Below are 21,664 nucleotides of genomic sequence, written 5' to 3'. Positions count from 1 at the left end.
GTTCATGGTTTAACATTGTTCTTACGTGGCTAAAATAAAGGTAGCCGCCAGTAAATAAGTAATGAGCTAACATAGGGTTATAGTAAGAAACATAACTAAAACATAATCAGCATTACTTGTATATTTTATTCGTATCCTTGTTAAGATTCTTAATTAGGTATGCTCGTAGCTAAATTTGATAATATACAAAATTAACTTAGTGCAAAAAATTATCGTAAGATTCAACAAAAATAAAACACGAACAATTTATTATAAAAAACTGTAAACAGCACCATAAATGTTGTGATTCAGAAACGTACGTACGCAAGGAGGAAATTGGTACGTACAATAAAATTGATCATTTTCCCCCTTTTCAAATTTTGAAATTGAGGTTGAAAAGTATAAGTAGTAGTATTCGAGTGATAACCACCACAAATAATTCTAATCTCAGCAATACAATATGTATTTTAGTAATCAGCTGTTTGGACTAAACAAACATACCCCCATAATATTAACATTGGAAGTCCCTTTGGGTCAGAGCCCTGTGTAGTAAGATGTATTTCAAATCCACAAAAGGCACATGTAGAGTGCCTTTTGTAATTCAGATACTGTAAACGTCCATGTGTTTTGCTAGCTGTACCCGCGGCTCTGCTCGCAGTTCAACAGAGTTGCCTACAGTATTTTCCAAACGACCTCTTGAGCATTTCTGTGATATGTCATGGTAGCTACGGTGTGAAGAGCAATAAGAATACCTCTTCGCCTAGATTACGACACTTTTTGTGGATATGATTTTTAAAATTTCATAGAACATCAATAACATATGAGTTTGGTCTGTACAATAACTTTGATCTTTCTCTACGAATTATTTGAGGTTTCTTGGAATGTAAAGGAGGTAAACGGAACAAGATGTATCGGAAGAAAAGTGCCTGTTCTTCTGCAAGACTGTTATTGCATGGCGGGGGGGAGGAGTGGGTCAATAACTTGGCCTTCAGACGTCATAGGTTAAATCTGGCTCCACGATACACTACAATATTCGTATTAAATTGATATTTTAATACAGTTTTCGTGTTGAGTGCCAACATTCAGATATAAACTCTCCTACTGTAAAAATCCCTTAGTAAGTTTTGTATTGAGAAGTTTGGAAATCATTAGATTTTGTTAAGTACCACCGCCCTATATTCAAACGGAATCTGTTCTATATGCACACATTTATATCAGTGGGAAGACGCTTCATGCGAAAAGTCATAACTTGCCGTTAATATCACCTAATCTTTGGATTTACTTCCCAGAAATATCGACGGAAACAAGGAGAGGAGTGAATTATGGGAATAATGAAATGATGGATGAGGGAGTTATGAGAAGGATGGAATGTTGGAAAGATTGAAATTATTGGAAGAATTAAATGGTGGGATGAAGGGAGTGGTGAGAAGGATGGAATGTTGGAAAGATTGAAATTATTGGAAGAATTAAATGGTGGGATGAAGGGAGTGCTGAGAAGGATGGAATGTTGGGAAGATTGAAATAATTGGAAGAATTAAATGGTGGGATGAAAGGAGTGATGAGAAGAGAGTAGAAGTATGGAAAAATTGTATTGGTGGGAAGAATGAAATAATGGAAGGTTGTAATGATGAAAAGGATGGAATGATGGGATGAAAGGAGTGATGAGAAGAATGAAATGATAGGACGAAATAAGTGATGAGAGAGGGGTTGTACTCAAAAATGTTGTCCAACACTCTGGATGAATAGGAAGATTTCATGAGCCTCGAAGTATCTGCAATTCTGCTGTTCAAGATGTTCTCCTTACTAAAGTGTATCTAGTTATCTCGGAAATCCTAGAAGTAGTTAGTATAAATTAAAAATTATATTATGACGGTTTACGTTGCTTACAAATAAAAGCTGTCAACACTTGATTTGTATAGTTTATTAATATACCTAAGTGAATTATTTAATTGTTTACAACAACATATTAAACCAATTTAATTAGTAGACGGTATTAAGTTCTTGTCACGTTGTTCATAAAGCATATAAGAGGGGTATATTATTCAATAAATACAATTGCAGACACATTAATTAAACCAAGTTTCTCTACTACAAGTACCCAAGTTAGGATACAAGTCGCGCTACGACACGCAGTGCATTCTTTAGTGGAACTTCCATCTTTGTTTCGACCTTGTCCCTATTAAGTTACATTCTTATTTTTCTTTTAAGTTGCTGAAATGAACTTAAATACCTGTTTCCTTGGATTTTACGGGTATATAATAATACATTGATTAGGCTCAGTTGGATGCATTCTTCATCCTCATTGAGGCTACAGGAAAGAAACGGTCAAGAGTAATCAGGTGGATACAAACACTGACAGGCGGACATTGTGGCCCATCGCCAAGCTCCGGGAGCCTCGAGAACTGTAAATACAATCGTATGTTCGCAGGTTCCTATCTAAGCAGTTTCCTACAGAACACGCTCAAGAGTAACCAGGTGGAGATAAACACTGACAGCCGGACATTGCGACCCATCGCCTAGCTCCGGGAGCCTCGAGAACTGTAGTATAATCGTATGTTCGCAGGTTCCTATCTAAGCAGTTTCCTACAGAACACGCTCAAGAGTAACCAGGTGGAGATAAACACTGACAGCCGGACATTGCGACCCATCGCCAAGCTCCGGGAGCCTCGAGAACTGTAGTACAATCATATGTTCGCAGGTTCCTATCTAAGCAGTTTCCTACAGAACACGCTCAAGAGTAACCAGGTGGAGATAAACACTGACAGCCGGACATTGCGACCCATCGCCAAGCTCCGGGAGCCTCGAGAACTGTAGTACAATCATATGTTCGCAGGTTCCTATCTAAGCAGTTTCCTACAGAACACGCTCAAGAGTAACCAGGTGGAGATAAACACTGACAGCCGGACATTGCGACCCATCGCCAAGCTCCGGGAGCCTCGAGAACTGTAGTACAATCATATGTTCGCAGGTTCCTATCTAAGCAGTTTCCTACAGAACACGCTCAAGAGTAACCAGGTGGAGATAAACACTGACAGCCGGACATTGCGACCCATCGCCTAGCTCCGGGAGCCTCGAGAACTGTAGTACAATCATGTGTTCACAGGTTCCTATCTAAGCAGTTTCCTACAGAACACGCTCAAGAGTAACCAGGTGGAGATAAACACTGACAGCCGGACATTGCGGCCCATCGCCTAGCTCCGGGAGCCTCGAGAACTGTAGTACAATCGTATGTTCGCAGGTTCCTATCTAAGCAGTTTCCTACAGAACACGCTCAAGAGTAACCAGGTGGAGATAAACACTGACAGCCGGACATTGCGGCCCATCGCCTAGCTCCGGGAGCCTCGAGAACTGTAGTACAATCATGTGTTCGCAGGTTCCTATCTAAGCAGTTTCCTACAGAACACGCTCAAGAGTAACCAGGTGGAGATAAACACTGACAGCCGGACATTGCGACCCATCGCCAAGCTCCGGGAGCCTCGAGAACTGTAGTACAATCATATGTTCGCAGGTTCCTATCTAAGCAGTTTCCTACAGAACACGCTCAAGAGTAACCAGGTGGAGATAAACACTGACAGCCGGACATTGCGACCCATCGCCTAGCTCCGGGAGCCTCGAGAACTGTAGTACAATCATATGTTCGCAGGTTCCTATCTAAGCAGTTTCCTACAGAACACGCTCAAGAGTAACCAGGTGGAGATAAACACTGACAGCCGGACATTGCGACCCATCGCCAAGCTCCGGGAGCCTCGAGAACTATTCGCCCTGCCCAAGGAACTCGACTGCCCTCAGCAGGCTGCACGGTGGCCCGCAGAGTGCCAGGTAAAGGGTATCCCCTAGCGATCTGTACTATAGTCTGTAGAATATGCCCTGTCTAGATAAAAGATAAAAAAGTTTATTTATTGGGGAAGCTAATAGTAGGTGAGTCGTTGCGGGGGGATGACTTTGCCAGGAAATGGCCCGGGCCAGTCCCAGGTAGCCGAGGGTCCAGGAGACAGGTCACTTTGTACAAACTATAGATGATCGAAAACATTTAAATTTACTATACTCCGTCCAGAGTACAACATCGCTATGGATAAACCGCTTACAATAAGACTCAGGGCGATTTTAGTTCACACAGGGTGCTCCGTCTCTTTGATACTCTCCCAGTATCCCCACCACTGCTCGGCACTCGCCCGCTTGCTCTATCCCCTGACCTGGCCACCGCCACTTAGCGGTTAATCTCACACCAAAACGCAAGCTCCCTGGATACGTCTATTTTACGCTTGTATAGGCCTACACCCAAAAATACTAAGTAGCTGCAGTGTAAACAATATGGCGCGAGCGAGACACGATCCACACAGCTGATAAAACAGAGACAAGGAGATGCATGTCACACTCCCCACCACTGGAGGGGGCCCCTCCTGCGCGTGGCTGCTTTTGCGCAGGCTTTTTGGGAGCGGTTTATCTAATAGTACACTGCATTACACAAACTGGAACACTTGTTATTTTTACAATTATTAATCATTCGTTAAATTATATTTTTAGATTTCAATAACCATTATTATTATTATTAGTTAATTCCGTTTCAGTTATATTTTGCTATTCATCAGTATATTTTGTTCCTCTGAATTGTGTACAACCTTTTACTGTCACAAAATCCAGAAACACAATATTAAAGCTGGATCATGGTCTAGGAGCCAAGAGGGAATTTTTCCTGTATAAGGAGATAACGTGGTTTTCTTATATTCGATAAGGAGTTTTTGCTAAGAACGAAATCGATCTTCAGCCATGCTAGTTTTGGTGGAGACCGAAATTGGAGGGCCTTGAAAGGGTTAAACATATGAAACGATGCAGTTTCATATTATATTTTTCCTAGCTTTATACATTTTAAACCGATCGTTAGGCGATTGTTATTTATTGTCAGACAACTAGGTAAAGAGACTGAAATTGGCACCTTTCAGAGACTGTAGTGGTTATCTGACTCTAATTTTACGTGTTTAACGTTCTCGGCGATTGGTTCGGTGTGTGTCTAGTTAAGAAAATATTATGTGAAGAAAAAAATTCATCATTTCATATTGTTAACCCTTTTGATACCTTTTTATTTCGACCTTTACCAAAACTAGCGCAGATAACGATTGATTTCATTCTTAATATAATTTTATCCATTGCTTTCAGTGGGAAAACAGGTCGTGTGCTTATACAATGCAAATTTGTTCTCAACTTCTGGACGATATACTTGTATGTATTATAGACCGTGGTGATTTATATTTGTTTGTCATTGAGGATTTGCACTAGTACGGCACTCAAGAAGTGTCTCCTGCCGACCAAGGATTCTCGCACGCGCATTCCTTAGCTGTCGGGCTGCCCTTTCGACCCATGAATTGTTTCCGATGTGAAATTACCAGTTTTGTTTATTTTTATTTAGTTCAGTTTAACGCTAACATTGAACTGCAACAATTCAAATTTATGCCGAGTTAAGCTCATTTCCTTTATTTTGTCATGGAGAAAAATTATAATTTCAATAACTTACATTTCAAAATAATTAGTTTGTGAACTCCATGGCACAAGCTGATGACTCAGCAGGCAGAAAGTGAAGCTTACCGAAATCAGCTGTTAAGTAAAGTTATTTTACCAGGCGAAGTTAGGGCTGAGAAGTCCTCTCTAACACTTAACCTGGGGACCAACGGCTTAAAGGTGACTTCTGAACCACCACCAATGGCCGGGCAGGCGGGCTGCTTGCAAGGACAGGATAGCTCAGCGGCCATCCATCCATCCAAGCAGCAGCCACGCTCGACGTTGCTTGATTTGGTTATCTTGCGATAACCGTTGTACCCGCTACACTACGACGTTGGCTGTAGGGGTGTGTTTGGGTTGGCACAATCAGTTTTGGCTTTGGAAGAAATTTTTTATGTTGAATCCAAGTTCTTTAGATAATTTCTCAGCTTGAAGAAAGTAGAAGTGTCTTTTATGACTGCACATTAAATTAAAATTATTTAAAGTATACAATTTTAGACATTTTTTTAATCAGGTTAAGGGGTACCGGTTTTCGAAGGGTCCTCCTTGGTGTTAGTTTACCATTGTCTTTACTACAACAGGTTATAAGCATTTCGATACAACAAAAAATAAAATTGTTTAGAAATAATGTACTCATGCTTGAAGTTTAGTTCAAGTTATCTATATTATATGGTTGCAATAAGGGAGTTAAAGTTTGTTTACATAATCTTTTTTCAAAATCCATGGCCCCTTGGCCCCTCCTGTGAATCCACCACTTATTAGGCAGCAAATTATATTTGCTGAAAATAAAAATGATAATAAACATTTTTATTCATTTATGACGTATAGAGAATTTATTATTTCAATTAAATATAATTTAAGAAAATGTAATGTTTTTAAATATTTTTATGAATAAAAAATGTGACTCCTTGAAGCTATCACTCGTGTACATACTGTAAAAATTCATATTGTTATCTCTTGCCGCTTTCTTATTAGCGCCTGATTACAAAATACCTGAATGATCTACTTTTAATGCCTTTAATTATCATGTCGATTGAAGATAGTGAGTTTGGATCCTGGATAATATAATAATATATTTATATCCACAAAGATTACTTCAAACTGTCACGGAGTTGACAGGTTCTGTCAAACAATTTCAGGTGTTAGAAGAAAGAATACAACACATAGAATACTTGCCTCCAATGCCAGAACAGTATTACCAACCTTCTGGAAGAGAAATCCAACCCAAGCCTGTGGGAGAAGAAGCTGGCACCATTGTCTTCCAATACTATCCTATGAGCGCTGTCAATTATGTAAGTTACTTTGTCGTAATTATTTGTGAGGCTATGTGAAGCATTATCCTGACTTAGTTGTCCGTCCGTTCTTTTGTTTACTTCTTATCTCGATCCACCGATAAGAATGTTTACTTACTGCGTCACTTTTATAACCTTATACTGTATTTTCTGTTTGACCACTACGCACTTTATTTATATGTATACGTTTGGTCCCTGTTCTGACAATACATTTTTTTAAGTTTTACGTGGATAACCAAAATGTTGAAACTTCTTATTTCCGTAAGAAACTTATTTTGAACTAATGGAACTCATTCTTTTACGCACAAGTAGTGCTTTCGCATCAAGCATCAACATTTAATATTTTATAGTTATGACTTTTTAATTAGAAAGTAGTTATATATTATAAATCGAAAATTGTTCCCCTACAATATATCTTTTTGTATTTTATTGTAACATGATGGTAATAAAGATTTGCTTTATTTCATTTCACCACTACGAACTTTATCTATATTTATACGTTTTTGCCCCAGTTCTGAAAATTTATTTTTGTACGTTTCAGGTAACAAAAATGTTGAAACTTCATATTTCCCCAAGGAACGTATTTTAAATTAATACGCACTTTATCCATATTTATAAGTTTGGTCCCAGTTCTGACAATACATTTTTTACGTTTTACGTGGATAACCAAAATGTTGAAACTTCTTATTTCCGTAAGAAACTTATTTTGAATTAATGGGGCTCATTTTCTTACGCACAGATGCTAATATTTTTAAATTTTTACAGAATTATGACTTTTTAATGATAAAGTCAACAATCACACAATTAGAAATCCTTCAATCGCAGAAAGATTCTCAATACCAGGTGCCACAGATTCAGAGACAAAATGTATTACAAATGGAAATTGTGCTCTTACGATATATCTTTTTGTAACATGATGGAAATAAATGTTTTTTTTAATTTTATTTTATGCGAATAAATTACTCATAAGGAGCCAGAATACCTTCAATTCACTTTAATTTATTAAACAAACACTGAATAGATTTGACGCCCTACTTCCAAAGGTGGAGTATATAATACAAATGTATAATTTAGTGTTGAACCAGTCAGTGAGGGAGAGAACTCTGCGGCAGTAAAGTGAACACAGTATTAGTAGAGAGAAGTACGCGCCAATCTGTGCCTGGTGCGTGTGTCAGGACGTGTCAACGTGTCAACATGCTGTACTGAACATATGAATTGATTCGCTTCTACTCCAGCTCTTGTATACAATAGCTCTCAGCAAGTACATCCTCGTTGTACCCCACAAATTGGAAATAAAACAACGAACACTGTAAAGGGAATTTGATTGTGTTTACCAACTTTGCAAAGAGGTCAAGTTCGGTAATTCAGTACTGGGCAAGAAGCCATTGGTTGTTTGTTTTGGTGCAGACAGGGAATTTATTGTCTTGTATCTGAATTTATGAAATAAAGGATTGTTTTCACAGTGTGTGTGGTTTTGTATTCTCTATAGTGGTAAGTTTCTATCCATAATTTCTTTGTATGAGAACCTTATTTCTCGTTCAAATTATTGTTTCATTGATTGGTAACTATATTTGCAAGTAAAAATGCGAATAACAAATGTATCCCTTGAGGGATTAAAATTAAAATGTTGACTGCTGTTGATTTTAACAATATTATTCTGTAAATGTTGACAACATTCCGGTCTGTGCTGCGTCTGAAATATGACGCTCTGGCACACTCGACTCCTGGAATCTGGAATCAACATCCGTCTGAAGGAATAAAAAAGTCGATGATGAAGAAGCTTGAATGAATCCTTTGCATCGTTTCGATATTGGAGACACCTAGACTGCAAAATAAAGTACAACTCAATTGTGCACCTGATAAAACAATGAGAACATCTATTCATCTAGAATGCAATTAATTTTGTAATCTACGTGTCCCTGATGTTGAAACGATGCAAAGGATTCATTCAAGCTTCTTCATCGCCAACTATTTTTATTCCTTCAGACGGATGTTGATTCCAGATTCCAGGAGTTGTTTGTCACAGCGTCATAATAAAACTCAACAATTACATTTAATCAACCCTTCCCACTATAAAATGTCCTCTATTTTAAAATTCAGAGTTCTTCTACATACGGGCATTTTTGCCACAACCAAAAATAAATTCTATACAACTAATAATTTACAAAAAACAATTTTTGGGCTATTTGCCCGAATATAACATCTAAGTTTTTATTTTTTCTAACTTTGGGATACTTCAGTACCAAACAGATTTGTTTTTGTAAAATTTTAAACAGGCCAAAAGTCTTTGGACATGCTTTTAACATAATACTCAAGGATAACCTCAGGTTATTATTTGTTATCGTGTGAAAAAGCTGTATCCACCCCAAACCTGTTTGAATCCAAGTTTCTGTGATGATAAGATCAGATATACCCACTTAGCTACCTGGGATGTTTACTCTGTAAACAAAAAGAAAAGGTGAGGACACAAATTCAACTTTGCAAATAAAGTTTTTCTTCTAGTTTAGTCGTTCCAGTGTAGGCGGGAGCAGGTTTTTCCTCCCGTCTATGTCAGACAAAGAAGACGACCTCAGGTTCGAGTCGAGGTTCGAGTCTGGGAATTTGGCGAAGGCTGTGAAGATCACTGACACGTACTACGAGCTCTCTCTGCGGACCGATCTCTACACCAACAGACACATGCAGTGGTTCTACTTCAGGGTCGAGAACACCAGGCGGAGATTGCTTTACAGGTAAACCATCTGTGCGGGCGACCATCTTGCTTTTAACCTCAAAAGAACAATGTTAAACTTCAAACAATTTTACCGCACTTAGTTACGTAACTGTCCCAGCTCTGTTCACTAATTGTATACAGCAAGCTTTGATAAAAAAAAAACATCGTCTAGCCTACAGATGTGAAGTGAGTACTGGCGACCATCTTGATTTTAACCTCAAAACAATAATGTTAACCTTCAAACACTTTTACCGCACTTAGTTACGTAACTGTTCCAGCTCTGTTCACTAATTGTATACAGCAAGCTTTGATAAAAAACCATCGTCCTAAATACAGATGTGAAGTAAGTCATTGAGTTTAAACTCGAAACCCCCGGAAGTGTTCACTTTTAGCTGGCTTAAACCTTCCTACACTGGTTGCAGCAAAAACCCATGAGTCGCTTAAATCTGGGAAACCTTTGGATTCCCAGGTGTAGCACATCACTAACCGTAAATGTATTGGAGTTATTGGAGTGCAAGGGTAGATCGTTATGTCTAGTCTATTGCGGGGGATGACTGTTGGAGTTGGTGAGGCATCTGCTAGCCTAAAAATAAGGGATTGCCCCCCCCCTGCCTTTGGACTGAAAAAGCTGGTACAGAGCTGGCCTGGATTATACCCAAAATCCTTCCTCGTGGATTTCGACAAGAGACGGTTCCTTCCCCTTACCTTATCAGTCCAGAATATCCTGTCATTCCAGAAGCAGCGTAAAGGTCCTTTTAGGACTAAGTGCAATTTATAAGCTTCTTGTCCTAATAGAACGAAACCTCCAAAAAGCACTTAGATTTTTGGTGGAAACCTTAACTTAATGCATATCTTATGTTTATGTAAATTGTAAAATAATCATGATTATTCTTGATTACTTCTAAAGTTTCTATTATATCCTTGAATAATAAAAGGGAACTTTCCCAAGTGCTTGTTTCTCGTAAAATTCTGTTCCGTGTCTGTTCTTGAAATCGTGTTTGGCTATGGCCGATTTTCACGTATCATGATGTATCATGTGTGTAATGTGTTCACTCATTCGTGTGAGTACTAATAAACGTCCTGTCTTATTATTCATGCATGGATATTATCTTGTCTTAATAAGATAGCGTGAAATTATCTAAAAGCTGGCAACCGGAGATAAAGAAGCCATTTTGATTAAAACTGGTCGGTGGTTGGTCAATCTTCAGCCAATCACAAGAAAGCTCCGCCACTTCAACTCGCCTATACAGGCAATTGTTTATTATAGGCAGTTTCTGTGTAACAAATATTAACTGAAGCTGTCCAAAGAAGAGCTAGTCGCGCTGTTATTAAAGGTAACTGTGTATAAGAGAGGAAAGTAATTCTGTACAGTTGCACACATAGCTTTAATGGGAAATGTTCCAGATTTTCCATAGTGAACCTGACCAAAGCTGAGAGCTTGTACTGTGCGGGTATGAAGCCGCTGTTGTACTCCAACAAAGACGCTCTGGTGAACGGCATCGGCTGGCGAAGATGTGGCGAGAACATCACTTACTTCAAGAATGAACCCCAGTTAGTAAGCATTCACCACCACACATACCTTCATCAATTGTTTGACCTACAATTCAAATTCATAGATGCATTGATAATGTAAATTGAAATATACTGTGTACTACAAATATTCTTTTTAAGTGTAGTGCAATTCACTTACATCACAACGTCCCTTATTAGGAATGGAGAAGAAGACCAGTACCCGAGCTTCACTCTGTCGTTCAACTTGGAGTTTCCACACGACAATGACACGGTGTATCTCGCACAGTGCTACCCATACACCTACACAGACCTTCAAGACTACCTAATCAAACTGCAGGTATTGCAGTAGATGTAGGTATTATAGGTAAACCGCTTACAAAAAGACACTAGGTGATTTTAGTTCACGCAGGGTGGGGTAAATACCCCTCCGCCGCTGTGATGACGCCCTCTCCCAGTATCCCCACCACTGCTCGGCACTCGCCCGCTTGCTCTATCCCCTGACCTGGCCACCGCCACTTAGCGGCTAACCTCACACCAAAACGCTAGCTCCCTGGATACATCTATGGCTAAATTAAAGTGTTCAATTAATATTTTACGCTTGTACAGACCTTTACACACAAAAATACAATATACTTATGGAATAGGTAAGTAGCTGCAGTGTGAAAAAAATGGCTTTGATCCAAAGACGAGACAAGATCCACACAGCTGATAAAACAGACGAGGAAATGTTTGTCCCACTCCCCATCACTGTAGGGGAGACCCCTCCTGCGCGGCTGTTCAGATATTTGCTTCTGCGCAGGTTTCTTTGCGAGCGGTCTATCTATAGTATACTAACAATGAATTGACTCATAATTGGCTGAGCGTTAGCGAAGCCTATCACTCGAGAGACTGAAAAAATCGTATTTCTGTCTGTCTGTATGTCTGTCTGTCTGCACGACATCTCGAAAACTAACTAAGCTAAAGACTTTTAATTTTGCACGAAACTTCATTTCTATGCAGGCAACACTGAGTTCGATGATGGTTTTTGTCATTCCATGAGATTTGGCTAAGCGTTTGCGAACATTTTTCCATGGTTTTAAAATGAGTAACAGAGATGGCAACTTGATAATAGCAGAATAAAATATAATTTGGTAAACAAACTGAATATAAGCATACGCAATGATGTGACATATTAAGATATGTTGGGCAACTAAATACCCAAACACATATTTTGGTGACACAGAGTAAAAAGAAAAGTGTTTAAACTTTTATTACTCAAACACTGTTATTGAATTCGATTTAATGAACAAAAACGTAAATTTGTCAAGATCTCAAGAAGGATTTTACCAGTAGACTTTAAATTTTGCATGAAATTTCATTTCTATGAGACAAAAATTAGTTCTATGATGGTGCATGTCCAACCTTGGAATTTGGCTGAGCGTCATTGAAGCCTATGACAATAGGATGAATAATTTCCATTTCTCTTCTGGGCAATGTAAAAATTAGCTTTTCTGTCTGATTGTATGCCTTCATATCTGTCCATAGGACATCTCGAGAATGAAATAGAAATAAACTTGAAATATTGCTTGCAATCTTATGCATCCTGTGTCATAGAAAGATCAGAAAATTCTTGATTTATCACAAAGTTATAAACTAATCAATATGTGGGGATGAACTTGCCACAATCAAAGTTAACAACAGAAAAAGTTGTTTGTCAGAGAGCTAAGCATATAGCTTCACACTGGTACAATAAGAATGGTTCCAAACAATGTCACTGCACAGAACCAGGCGAACTACACAACACGTGTCACATGCACCAGAGACAGTGGGAGACTGGAGATATTCTCAACAAGTGTTATTAGTTACAGGTCAATGTTCTGTGTATAGTCTGAAATACATAATTTAGTTCCTTGTATTGGCTATTATTTTTAGGCATCTAAAATTCAAATTCAATGCTAAATTGTGTCCCTTCAAAATCCAACATTTATCTAGACATATTTATTAAGTTCCATGCCATTTAAAACATTTGTGCAGACTCCAAATGAATCTGAAAGCATCCTCATCACCAGCTTCACAAACATACACCATCAGTCTCAGAAATTATACTAGGCAAGGACCTAGCCAGTGGGGGGTCCAAGGGTTCCGGACCCCCAACATTTTTATTTTTTAAATTACTTTTTTAGTATACGATTATTATTATCTAAATAATTCAGTATTCAATTCAATTCAATAATATCTTTATTCACACATTCATCAAGAATGGTTACAGAGTCAACACATGCAGTAAAAATTGATGTCATCAAGAAGTAGGTAAACTAGTTTAAAAACTATTATAAATGCAAAGAGAAAATATCTTTAAAATTTGATATTAACTAACATTTCTGTAAAATAAAATATATATGAGGAGAAAATATATGAATGCATATACATACACATACATGTCTTAAATAATAGCATTAACAGAATTAAAAAACTCATTCAAACTATAAATTGTAGAGTTTATCAACAGGCTGTGCAGTCTTTTCTTCAGAGTTTTAGAGTCACATGTTTTGAAGTTTTCTGGAAGCATGTTAAAAAGAGTCTTGCACCGCTATAGGAAGGCTTCTTGGTGTAAAGGGTTGTTCTATGCGCTGGAAGGGATATAGAACATGTCTGTATGACGGACATGTACTACTGAAAGACCATTTTCAACATTGAAAGGGGTCAAGAACCTTCTAAGGAATAAAATGGGGAATGAGCAGTTGACTGCACTTGCCTTACTTTCTGTCCACTACAGGAAAATATCAGTCTTCTTGAGCCCCCCTTTAAAATTTTGTCCTGGCTACGTTCTTGTATCCAAGAGGACTAGTGTATAATGTGAATGTCAGAATTTTATGGAATGTCTGATGCTAGAGTTCAGAGATTTTTCTTCCGTTGTCCTTGTATTAAAAAAGGAATAGGTAATTTAGATGTTGCGAGATTCCACAATTACCAGTGGAAATGCCACTCTACTAATTCAGACTCCTTCAGTTTGGTTTACATGTTTTTCACCTGGGTTGATAAACCTTTTTCTTGGGTTTAACTGCTTGACATATCCTTAGGAGAGTGCACTTCTGGCTTGTTTATACCTTCCAGTTAAACCCACACTGGGCACAGCAAAAACCAATGTGTCACTTAAATCTGGGCAACATTATGGATGTCCAGGAGTGGCACATCACTAACCGCGAATGTCGGCATTCTGGGGTGCAAGGGTAATTAGATAGATCTAGTCTACTGTGGGAGATGACTGTTGGAGTTGGTGGAGCTCCGTAAGTATTAAGGGCTGTTGCTAGCCTAGAAAAAAGGGAGTATCACCCTCTACCTGCTTAGACTAGAGAGACTGGTACAAAACTGGTTTATCCTTTTTCCAAGGAGACATGACTGAAATTAATGCACAAAATCCTTCTTCATAGATCTGACCCCCAACGGTACCCATCCAGAATATTCTGTAACTCTGTAAACAGTGCAAAAGTCCTTTAAGGACTAAGTCCAAGCTACTTGTCCTAAGAGAAAAAAATACTTCTTGATATAATTTATTGTGTTTTATAGAAAATTAAACTTGTTCACCCATCATAAAACAAATGGAATCATTTTTTTCTCTGGAAAGCACTAACATTTTATTGTTAGAGACTGCTACTTCCCTTATGACAGATATTGACACTGGTGGTAGTAGTGCTAATATAGAATAATGTTGTGTAACTGTTGTACAGAACCAACCCAGTGAAGTCTGAAGTACAGCAAGCTGAGACTACTGTGCCGTTCGCTGGCAGTAGTGCTGTAATATAGAATAATGTTGTGTAACTGTTGTACAGAACCACCCAGTGAAGTCTGAGTACAGCAAGCTGAGACTACTGTGCCGTTCGCTGGCAGTAGTGCTGTAATATAGAATAATGTTGTGTAACTGTTGTACAGAACCACCCAGTGAAGTCTGAGTACAGCAAGCTGAGACTACTGTGCCGTTCGCTGGCAGTAGTGCTGTAATATAGAATAATGTTGTGTAACTGTTGTACAGAACCACCCAGTGAAGTCTGAGTACAGCAAGCTGAGACTACTGTGCCGTTCGCTGGCAGTAGTGCTGTAATATAGAATAATGTTGTGTAACTGTTGTACAGAACCACCCAGTGAAGTCTGAGTACAGCAAGCTGAGACTACTGTGCCGTTCGCTGGCAGTAGTGCTGTAATATAGAATAATGTTGTGTAACTGTTGTACAGAACCACCCAGTGAAGTCTGAGTACAGCAAGCTGAGACTACTGTGCCGTTCGCTGGCAGTAGTGCTGTAATATAGAATAATGTTGTGTAACTGTTGTACAGAACCACCCAGTGAAGTCTGAGTACAGCAAGCTGAGACTACTGTGCCGTTCGCTGGCAGTAGTGCTGTAATATAGAATAATGTTGTGTAACTGTTGTACAGAACCACCCAGTGAAGTCTGAGTACAGCAAGCTGAGACTACTGTGTCGTTCGCTGGCAGTAGTGCTGTAATATAGAATAATGTTGTGTAACTGTTGTACAGAACCACCCAGTGAAGTCTGAGTACAGCAAGCTGAGACTACTGTGCCGTTCGCTGGCAGTAGTGCTGTAATATAGAATAATGTTGTGTAACTGTTGTACAGAACCACCCAGTGAAGTCTGAGTACAGCAAGCTGAGACTACTGTGCCGTTCGCTGGCAGTAGTGCTGTAATATAGAATAATGTTGTGTAACTGTTGTACAGAACCACCCAGTGAAGTCTGAGTACAGCAAGCTGAGACTACTGTGCCGTTCGCTGGCAGTAGTGCTGTAATATAGAATAATGTTGTGTAACTGTTGTACAGAACCACCCAGTGAAGTCTGAGTACAGCAAGCTGAGACTACTGTGCCGTTCGCTGGCAGTAGTGCTGTAATATAGAATAATGTTGTGTAACTGTTGTACAGAACCACCCAGTGAAGTCTGAGTACAGCAAGCTGAGACTACTGTGCCGTTCGCTGGCAGTAGTGCTGTAATATAGAATAATGTTGTGTAACTGTTGTACAGAACCACCCAGTGAAGTCTGAGTACAGCAAGCTGAGACTACTGTGCCGTTCGCTGGCAGTAGTGCTGTAATATAGAATAATGTTGTGTAACTGTTGTACAGAACCACCCAGTGAAGTCTGAGTACAGCAAGCTGAGACTACTGTGCCGTTCGCTGGCAGTAGTGCTGTAATATAGAATAATGTTGTGTAACTGTTGTACAGAACCACCCAGTGAAGTCTGAGTACAGCAAGCTGAGACTACTGTGCCGTTCGCTGGCAGTAGTGCTGTAATATAGAATAATGTTGTGTAACTGTTGTACAGAACCACCCAGTGAAGTCTGAGTACAGCAAGCTGAGACTACTGTGCCGTTCGCTGGCAGTAGTGCTGTAATATAGAATAATGTTGTGTAACTGTTGTACAGAACCACCCAGTGAAGTCTGAGTACAGCAAGCTGAGACTACTGTGCCGTTCGCTGGCAGTAGTGCTGTAATATAGAATAATGTTGTGTAACTGTTGTACAGAACCACCCAGTGAAGTCTGAGTACAGCAAGCTGAGACTACTGTGCCGTTCGCTGGCAGTAGTGCTGTAATATAGAATAATGTTGTGTAACTGTTGTACAGAACCACCCAGTGAAGTCTGAGTACAGCAAGCTGAGACTACTGTGCCGTTCGCTGGCAGTAGTGCTGTAATATAGAATAATGTTGTGTAACTGTTGTACAGAACCACCCAGTGAAGTCTGAGTACAGCAAGCTGAGACTACTGTGCCGTTCGCTGGCAGTAGTGCTGTAATATAGAATAATGTTGTGTAACTGTTGTACAGAACCACCCAGTGAAGTCTGAGTACAGCAAGCTGAGACTACTGTGCCGTTCGCTGGCAGTAGTGCTGTAATATAGAATAATGTTGTGTAACTGTTGTACAGAACCACCCAGTGAAGTCTGAGTACAGCAAGCTGAGACTACTGTGCCGTTCGCTGGCAGTAGTGCTGTAATATAGAATAATGTTGTGTAACTGTTGTACAGAACCACCCAGTGAAGTCTGAGTACAGCAAGCTGAGACTACTGTGCCGTTCGCTGGCAGTAGTGCTGTAATATAGAATAATGTTGTGTAACTGTTGTACAGAACCACCCAGTGAAGTCTGAGTACAGCAAGCTGAGACTACTGTGCCGTTCGCTGGCAGTAGTGCTGTAATATAGAATAATGTTGTGTAACTGTTGTACAGAACCACCCAGTGAAGTCTGAGTACAGCAAGCTGAGACTACTGTGCCGTTCGCTGGCAGTAGTGCTGTAATATAGAATAATGTTGTGTAACTGTTGTACAGAACCACCCAGTGAAGTCTGAGTACAGCAAGCTGAGACTACTGTGCCGTTCGCTGGCAGTAGTGCTGTAATATAGAATAATGTTGTGTAACTGTTGTACAGAACCACCCAGTGAAGTCTGAGTACAGCAAGCTGAGACTACTGTGCCGTTCGCTGGCAGTAGTGCTGTAATATAGAATAATGTTGTGTAACTGTTGTACAGAACCACCCAGTGAAGTCTGAGTACAGCAAGCTGAGACTACTGTGCCGTTCGCTGGCAGTAGTGCTGTAATATAGAATAATGTTGTGTAACTGTTGTACAGAACCACCCAGTGAAGTCTGAGTACAGCAAGCTGAGACTACTGTGCCGTTCGCTGGCAGTAGTGCTGTAATATAGAATAATGTTGTGTAACTGTTGTACAGAACCACCCAGTGAAGTCTGAGTACAGCAAGCTGAGACTACTGTGCCGTTCGCTGGCAGTAGTGCTGTAATATAGAATAATGTTGTGTAACTGTTGTACAGAACCACCCAGTGAAGTCTGAGTACAGCAAGCTGAGACTACTGTGCCGTTCGCTGGCAGTAGTGCTGTAATATAGAATAATGTTGTGTAACTGTTGTACAGAACCACCCAGTGAAGTCTGAGTACAGCAAGCTGAGACTACTGTGCCGTTCGCTGGCAGTAGTGCTGTAATATAGAATAATGTTGTGTAACTGTTGTACAGAACCACCCAGTGAAGTCTGAGTACAGCAAGCTGAGACTACTGTGCCGTTCGCTGGCAGTAGTGCTGTAATATAGAATAATGTTGTGTAACTGTTGTACAGAACCACCCAGTGAAGTCTGAGTACAGCAAGCTGAGACTACTGTGCCGTTCGCTGGCAGTAGTGCTGTAATATAGAATAATGTTGTGTAACTGTTGTACAGAACCACCCAGTGAAGTCTGAGTACAGCAAGCTGAGACTACTGTGCCGTTCGCTGGCAGTAGTGCTGTAATATAGAATAATGTTGTGTAACTGTTGTACAGAACCACCCAGTGAAGTCTGAGTACAGCAAGCTGAGACTACTGTGCCGTTCGCTGGCAGTAGTGCTGTAATATAGAATAATGTTGTGTAACTGTTGTACAGAACCACCCAGTGAAGTCTGAGTACAGCAAGCTGAGACTACTGTGCCGTTCGCTGGCAGTAGTGCTGTAATATAGAATAATGTTGTGTAACTGTTGTACAGAACCACCCAGTGAAGTCTGAGTACAGCAAGCTGAGACTACTGTGCCGTTCGCTGGCAGTAGTGCTGTAATATAGAATAATGTTGTGTAACTGTTGTACAGAACCACCCAGTGAAGTCTGAGTACAGCAAGCTGAGACTACTGTGCCGTTCGCTGGCAGTAGTGCTGTAATATAGAATAATGTTGTGTAACTGTTGTACAGAACCACCCAGTGAAGTCTGAGTACAGCAAGCTGAGACTACTGTGTCGTTCGCTGGCAGTAGTGCTGTAATATAGAATAATGTTGTGTAACTGTTGTACAGAACCACCCAGTGAAGTCTGAGTACAGCAAGCTGAGACTACTGTGCCGTTCGCTGGCAGTAGTGCTGTAATATAGAATAATGTTGTGTAACTGTTGTACAGAACCACCCAGTGAAGTCTGAGTACAGCAAGCTGAGACTACTGTGCCGTTCGCTGGCAGTAGTGCTGTAATATAGAATAATGTTGTGTAACTGTTGTACAGAACCACCCAGTGAAGTCTGAGTACAGCAAGCTGAGACTACTGTGCCGTTCGCTGGCAGTAGTGCTGTAATATAGAATAATGTTGTGTAACTGTTGTACAGAACCACCCAGTGAAGTCTGAGTACAGCAAGCTGAGACTACTGTGCCGTTCGCTGGCAGTAGTGCTGTAATATAGAATAATGTTGTGTAACTGTTGTACAGAACCACCCAGTGAAGTCTGAGTACAGCAAGCTGAGACTACTGTGCCGTTCGCTGGCAGTAGTGCTGTAATATAGAATAATGTTGTGTAACTGTTGTACAGAACCACCCAGTGAAGTCTGAGTACAGCAAGCTGAGACTACTGTGCCGTTCGCTGGCAGTAGTGCTGTAATATAGAATAATGTTGTGTAACTGTTGTACAGAACCACCCAGTGAAGTCTGAGTACAGCAAGCTGAGACTACTGTGCCGTTCGCTGGCAGTAGTGCTGTAATATAGAATAATGTTGTGTAACTGTTGTACAGAACCACCCAGTGAAGTCTGAGTACAGCAAGCTGAGACTACTGTGCCGTTCGCTGGCAGTAGTGCTGTAATATAGAATAATGTTGTGTAACTGTTGTACAGAACCACCCAGTGAAGTCTGAGTACAGCAAGCTGAGACTACTGTGCCGTTCGCTGGCAGTAGTGCTGTAATATAGAATAATGTTGTGTAACTGTTGTACAGAACCACCCAGTGAAGTCTGAGTACAGCAAGCTGAGACTACTGTGCCGTTCGCTGGCAGTAGTGCTGTAATATAGAATAATGTTGTGTAACTGTTGTACAGAACCACCCAGTGAAGTCTGAGTACAGCAAGCTGAGACTACTGTGTCGTTCGCTGGCAGTAGTGCTGTAATATAGAATAATGTTGTGTAACTGTTGTACAGAACCACCCAGTGAAGTCTGAGTACAGCAAGCTGAGACTACTGTGCCGTTCGCTGGCAGTAGTGCTGTAATATAGAATAATGTTGTGTAACTGTTGTACAGAACCACCCAGTGAAGTCTGAGTACAGCAAGCTGAGACTACTGTGCCGTTCGCTGGCAGTAGTGCTGTAATATAGAATAATGTTGTGTAACTGTTGTACAGAACCACCCAGTGAAGTCTGAGTACAGCAAGCTGAGACTACTGTGCCGTTCGCTGGCAGGAAACAACGTCTACTACCTCACCATCACTGCCCCTTCTCCCATCGACGAACCAAAGGTAAAGTTTTTTACCTTTTGATCGATTTGATTTTTATTCTGTTATCAGTTTACTCTTCAGTGTTATGACATAAACCTTTTTTATCAACATAAATCTATGAATTAAAACATCATACCTTTTTTAAATAATGGTTTGGCTTCACCTTTTTCAATAAAATTGGTTTATTAATTATTATCTCAGTAAAAGCAAATGTTTTGTTTTCCGGACAGAAACTTGAGAATATTGAAATTTCATCATATATTGGTCTAAGTAGGATTAAGGATTTTTTGACAAAAATAATTTTGTATTAAATTCAGATAAATCTAATTTTATTAATTTTTTTACAAAGCAATCCAGATCAAATTTAAACTGTGACATTTTTCTAGAATTAAACAAGCAGACCACACAAAGTTCCAAGACTTATAAATAGATAAAAATTTAGCTTGGGATAAACATGTAGATCATGTTACTAATAAGATGTCTACTGGTCTATATGTATTGCGACAAATAGAAAATGTAGTAATTTAAATACACTGAAATTAATATATTTCTCATTGATCCACTCACATTTAGCTTTCGGAATAAGCATTTTTGGAGCAACAACGATAAGCAATTTAGATAGGCTATTGGTCCTACAAAAAAATCTTTGAGAGTCATGAAACATTTAAGATATACAGATTCTGTTAAATATATTTTTTCTGAACTTGGAATTCTGACAGTATATATAACCAAATATGCGTTAACCATATTATGGTTAACGCATATTTGAATCAATAATTTATGTAAAACAATTTTTTTATCCTATACTAAAAACTAATAAAGATACATAATAATACTCGTTTTAGTAGATATATTGATTAACACAATCTTGAATTTACAAAAAGAAAACATATTACAGATATGTGAAATATTTACATAATTTACCAACAAAATTTATAATGGAAACAGAACTGTTAAAATAAAAAAAAAAGAAGTAAAGGATTAGTTAAGTAATTTGTCTCTATATTCTTTTGAGGAATATTTCAATACAAAAACCGATTCATTCATTTAAAGAAGAATTGAAGATAAATGGTTGAGATGTAAGTTTGATCATTTAAATGAACTAATGTTACCATTTTTATTTATATTTTAAAATTAATATTAGTTTTTAGTTTTATTTTATTGACGCTATTCTTTGTACCTTGTACATATTATGGAATAAAGTGGTTTGACTATTTACTCATCATCATCTGATGTTTCCGTTATCACGGGTCGTCGTCGTACAGCCTCCTCCACTTTTGTCTGTCATTCCAGGTCTCCTCTTCCTCCAGACTATTTGACTATTTACTATTGACTAAAATAGATAACTATAGGCCTACTGTTGAAAATTGTGTAGTAGAAGAAGAAACTATTTTTGAATATGGTTTGGCAACAATTTATCTCCTACTTTAAAATGCAGGGCATCTCTCCTAGATCAGAGTAAGGAGGATATAAGAA

General features: G+C 39.3%; 1 protein-coding gene across 2 annotated transcripts in view; it reads left to right on the top strand.

Annotated features, from left to right (window-relative positions):
• Positions 1 to 3,360: 3,360 nt before the first annotated feature.
• Positions 3,361 to 21,664, top strand: part of LOC124363191 (cytosolic carboxypeptidase Nna1-like) — a 49,828-nt gene continuing 31,524 nt past the window's right edge. For both annotated transcript variants that reach the window (XM_046818344.1, XM_046818345.1), the window contains exons 1-6: positions 3,361 to 3,798; positions 6,612 to 6,764; positions 9,267 to 9,493; positions 10,879 to 11,025; positions 11,185 to 11,323; positions 20,096 to 20,209. In XM_046818344.1, coding sequence (XP_046674300.1) covers positions 3,613 to 3,798; positions 6,612 to 6,764; positions 9,267 to 9,493; positions 10,879 to 11,025; positions 11,185 to 11,323; positions 20,096 to 20,209 — 966 coding nt within the window. In that variant the 5' untranslated portion in view covers positions 3,361 to 3,612. The remainder of the gene's footprint in view (positions 3,799 to 6,611; positions 6,765 to 9,266; positions 9,494 to 10,878; positions 11,026 to 11,184; positions 11,324 to 20,095; positions 20,210 to 21,664) is intronic.

The sequence above is a fragment of the Homalodisca vitripennis genome, chromosome 5 (assembly GCF_021130785.1).
Source record: "Homalodisca vitripennis isolate AUS2020 chromosome 5, UT_GWSS_2.1, whole genome shotgun sequence".
NCBI classification, from domain to species: domain Eukaryota; kingdom Metazoa; phylum Arthropoda; class Insecta; order Hemiptera; family Cicadellidae; genus Homalodisca; species Homalodisca vitripennis.
This window is presented reverse-complemented; position numbering and strand designations above follow the sequence as displayed.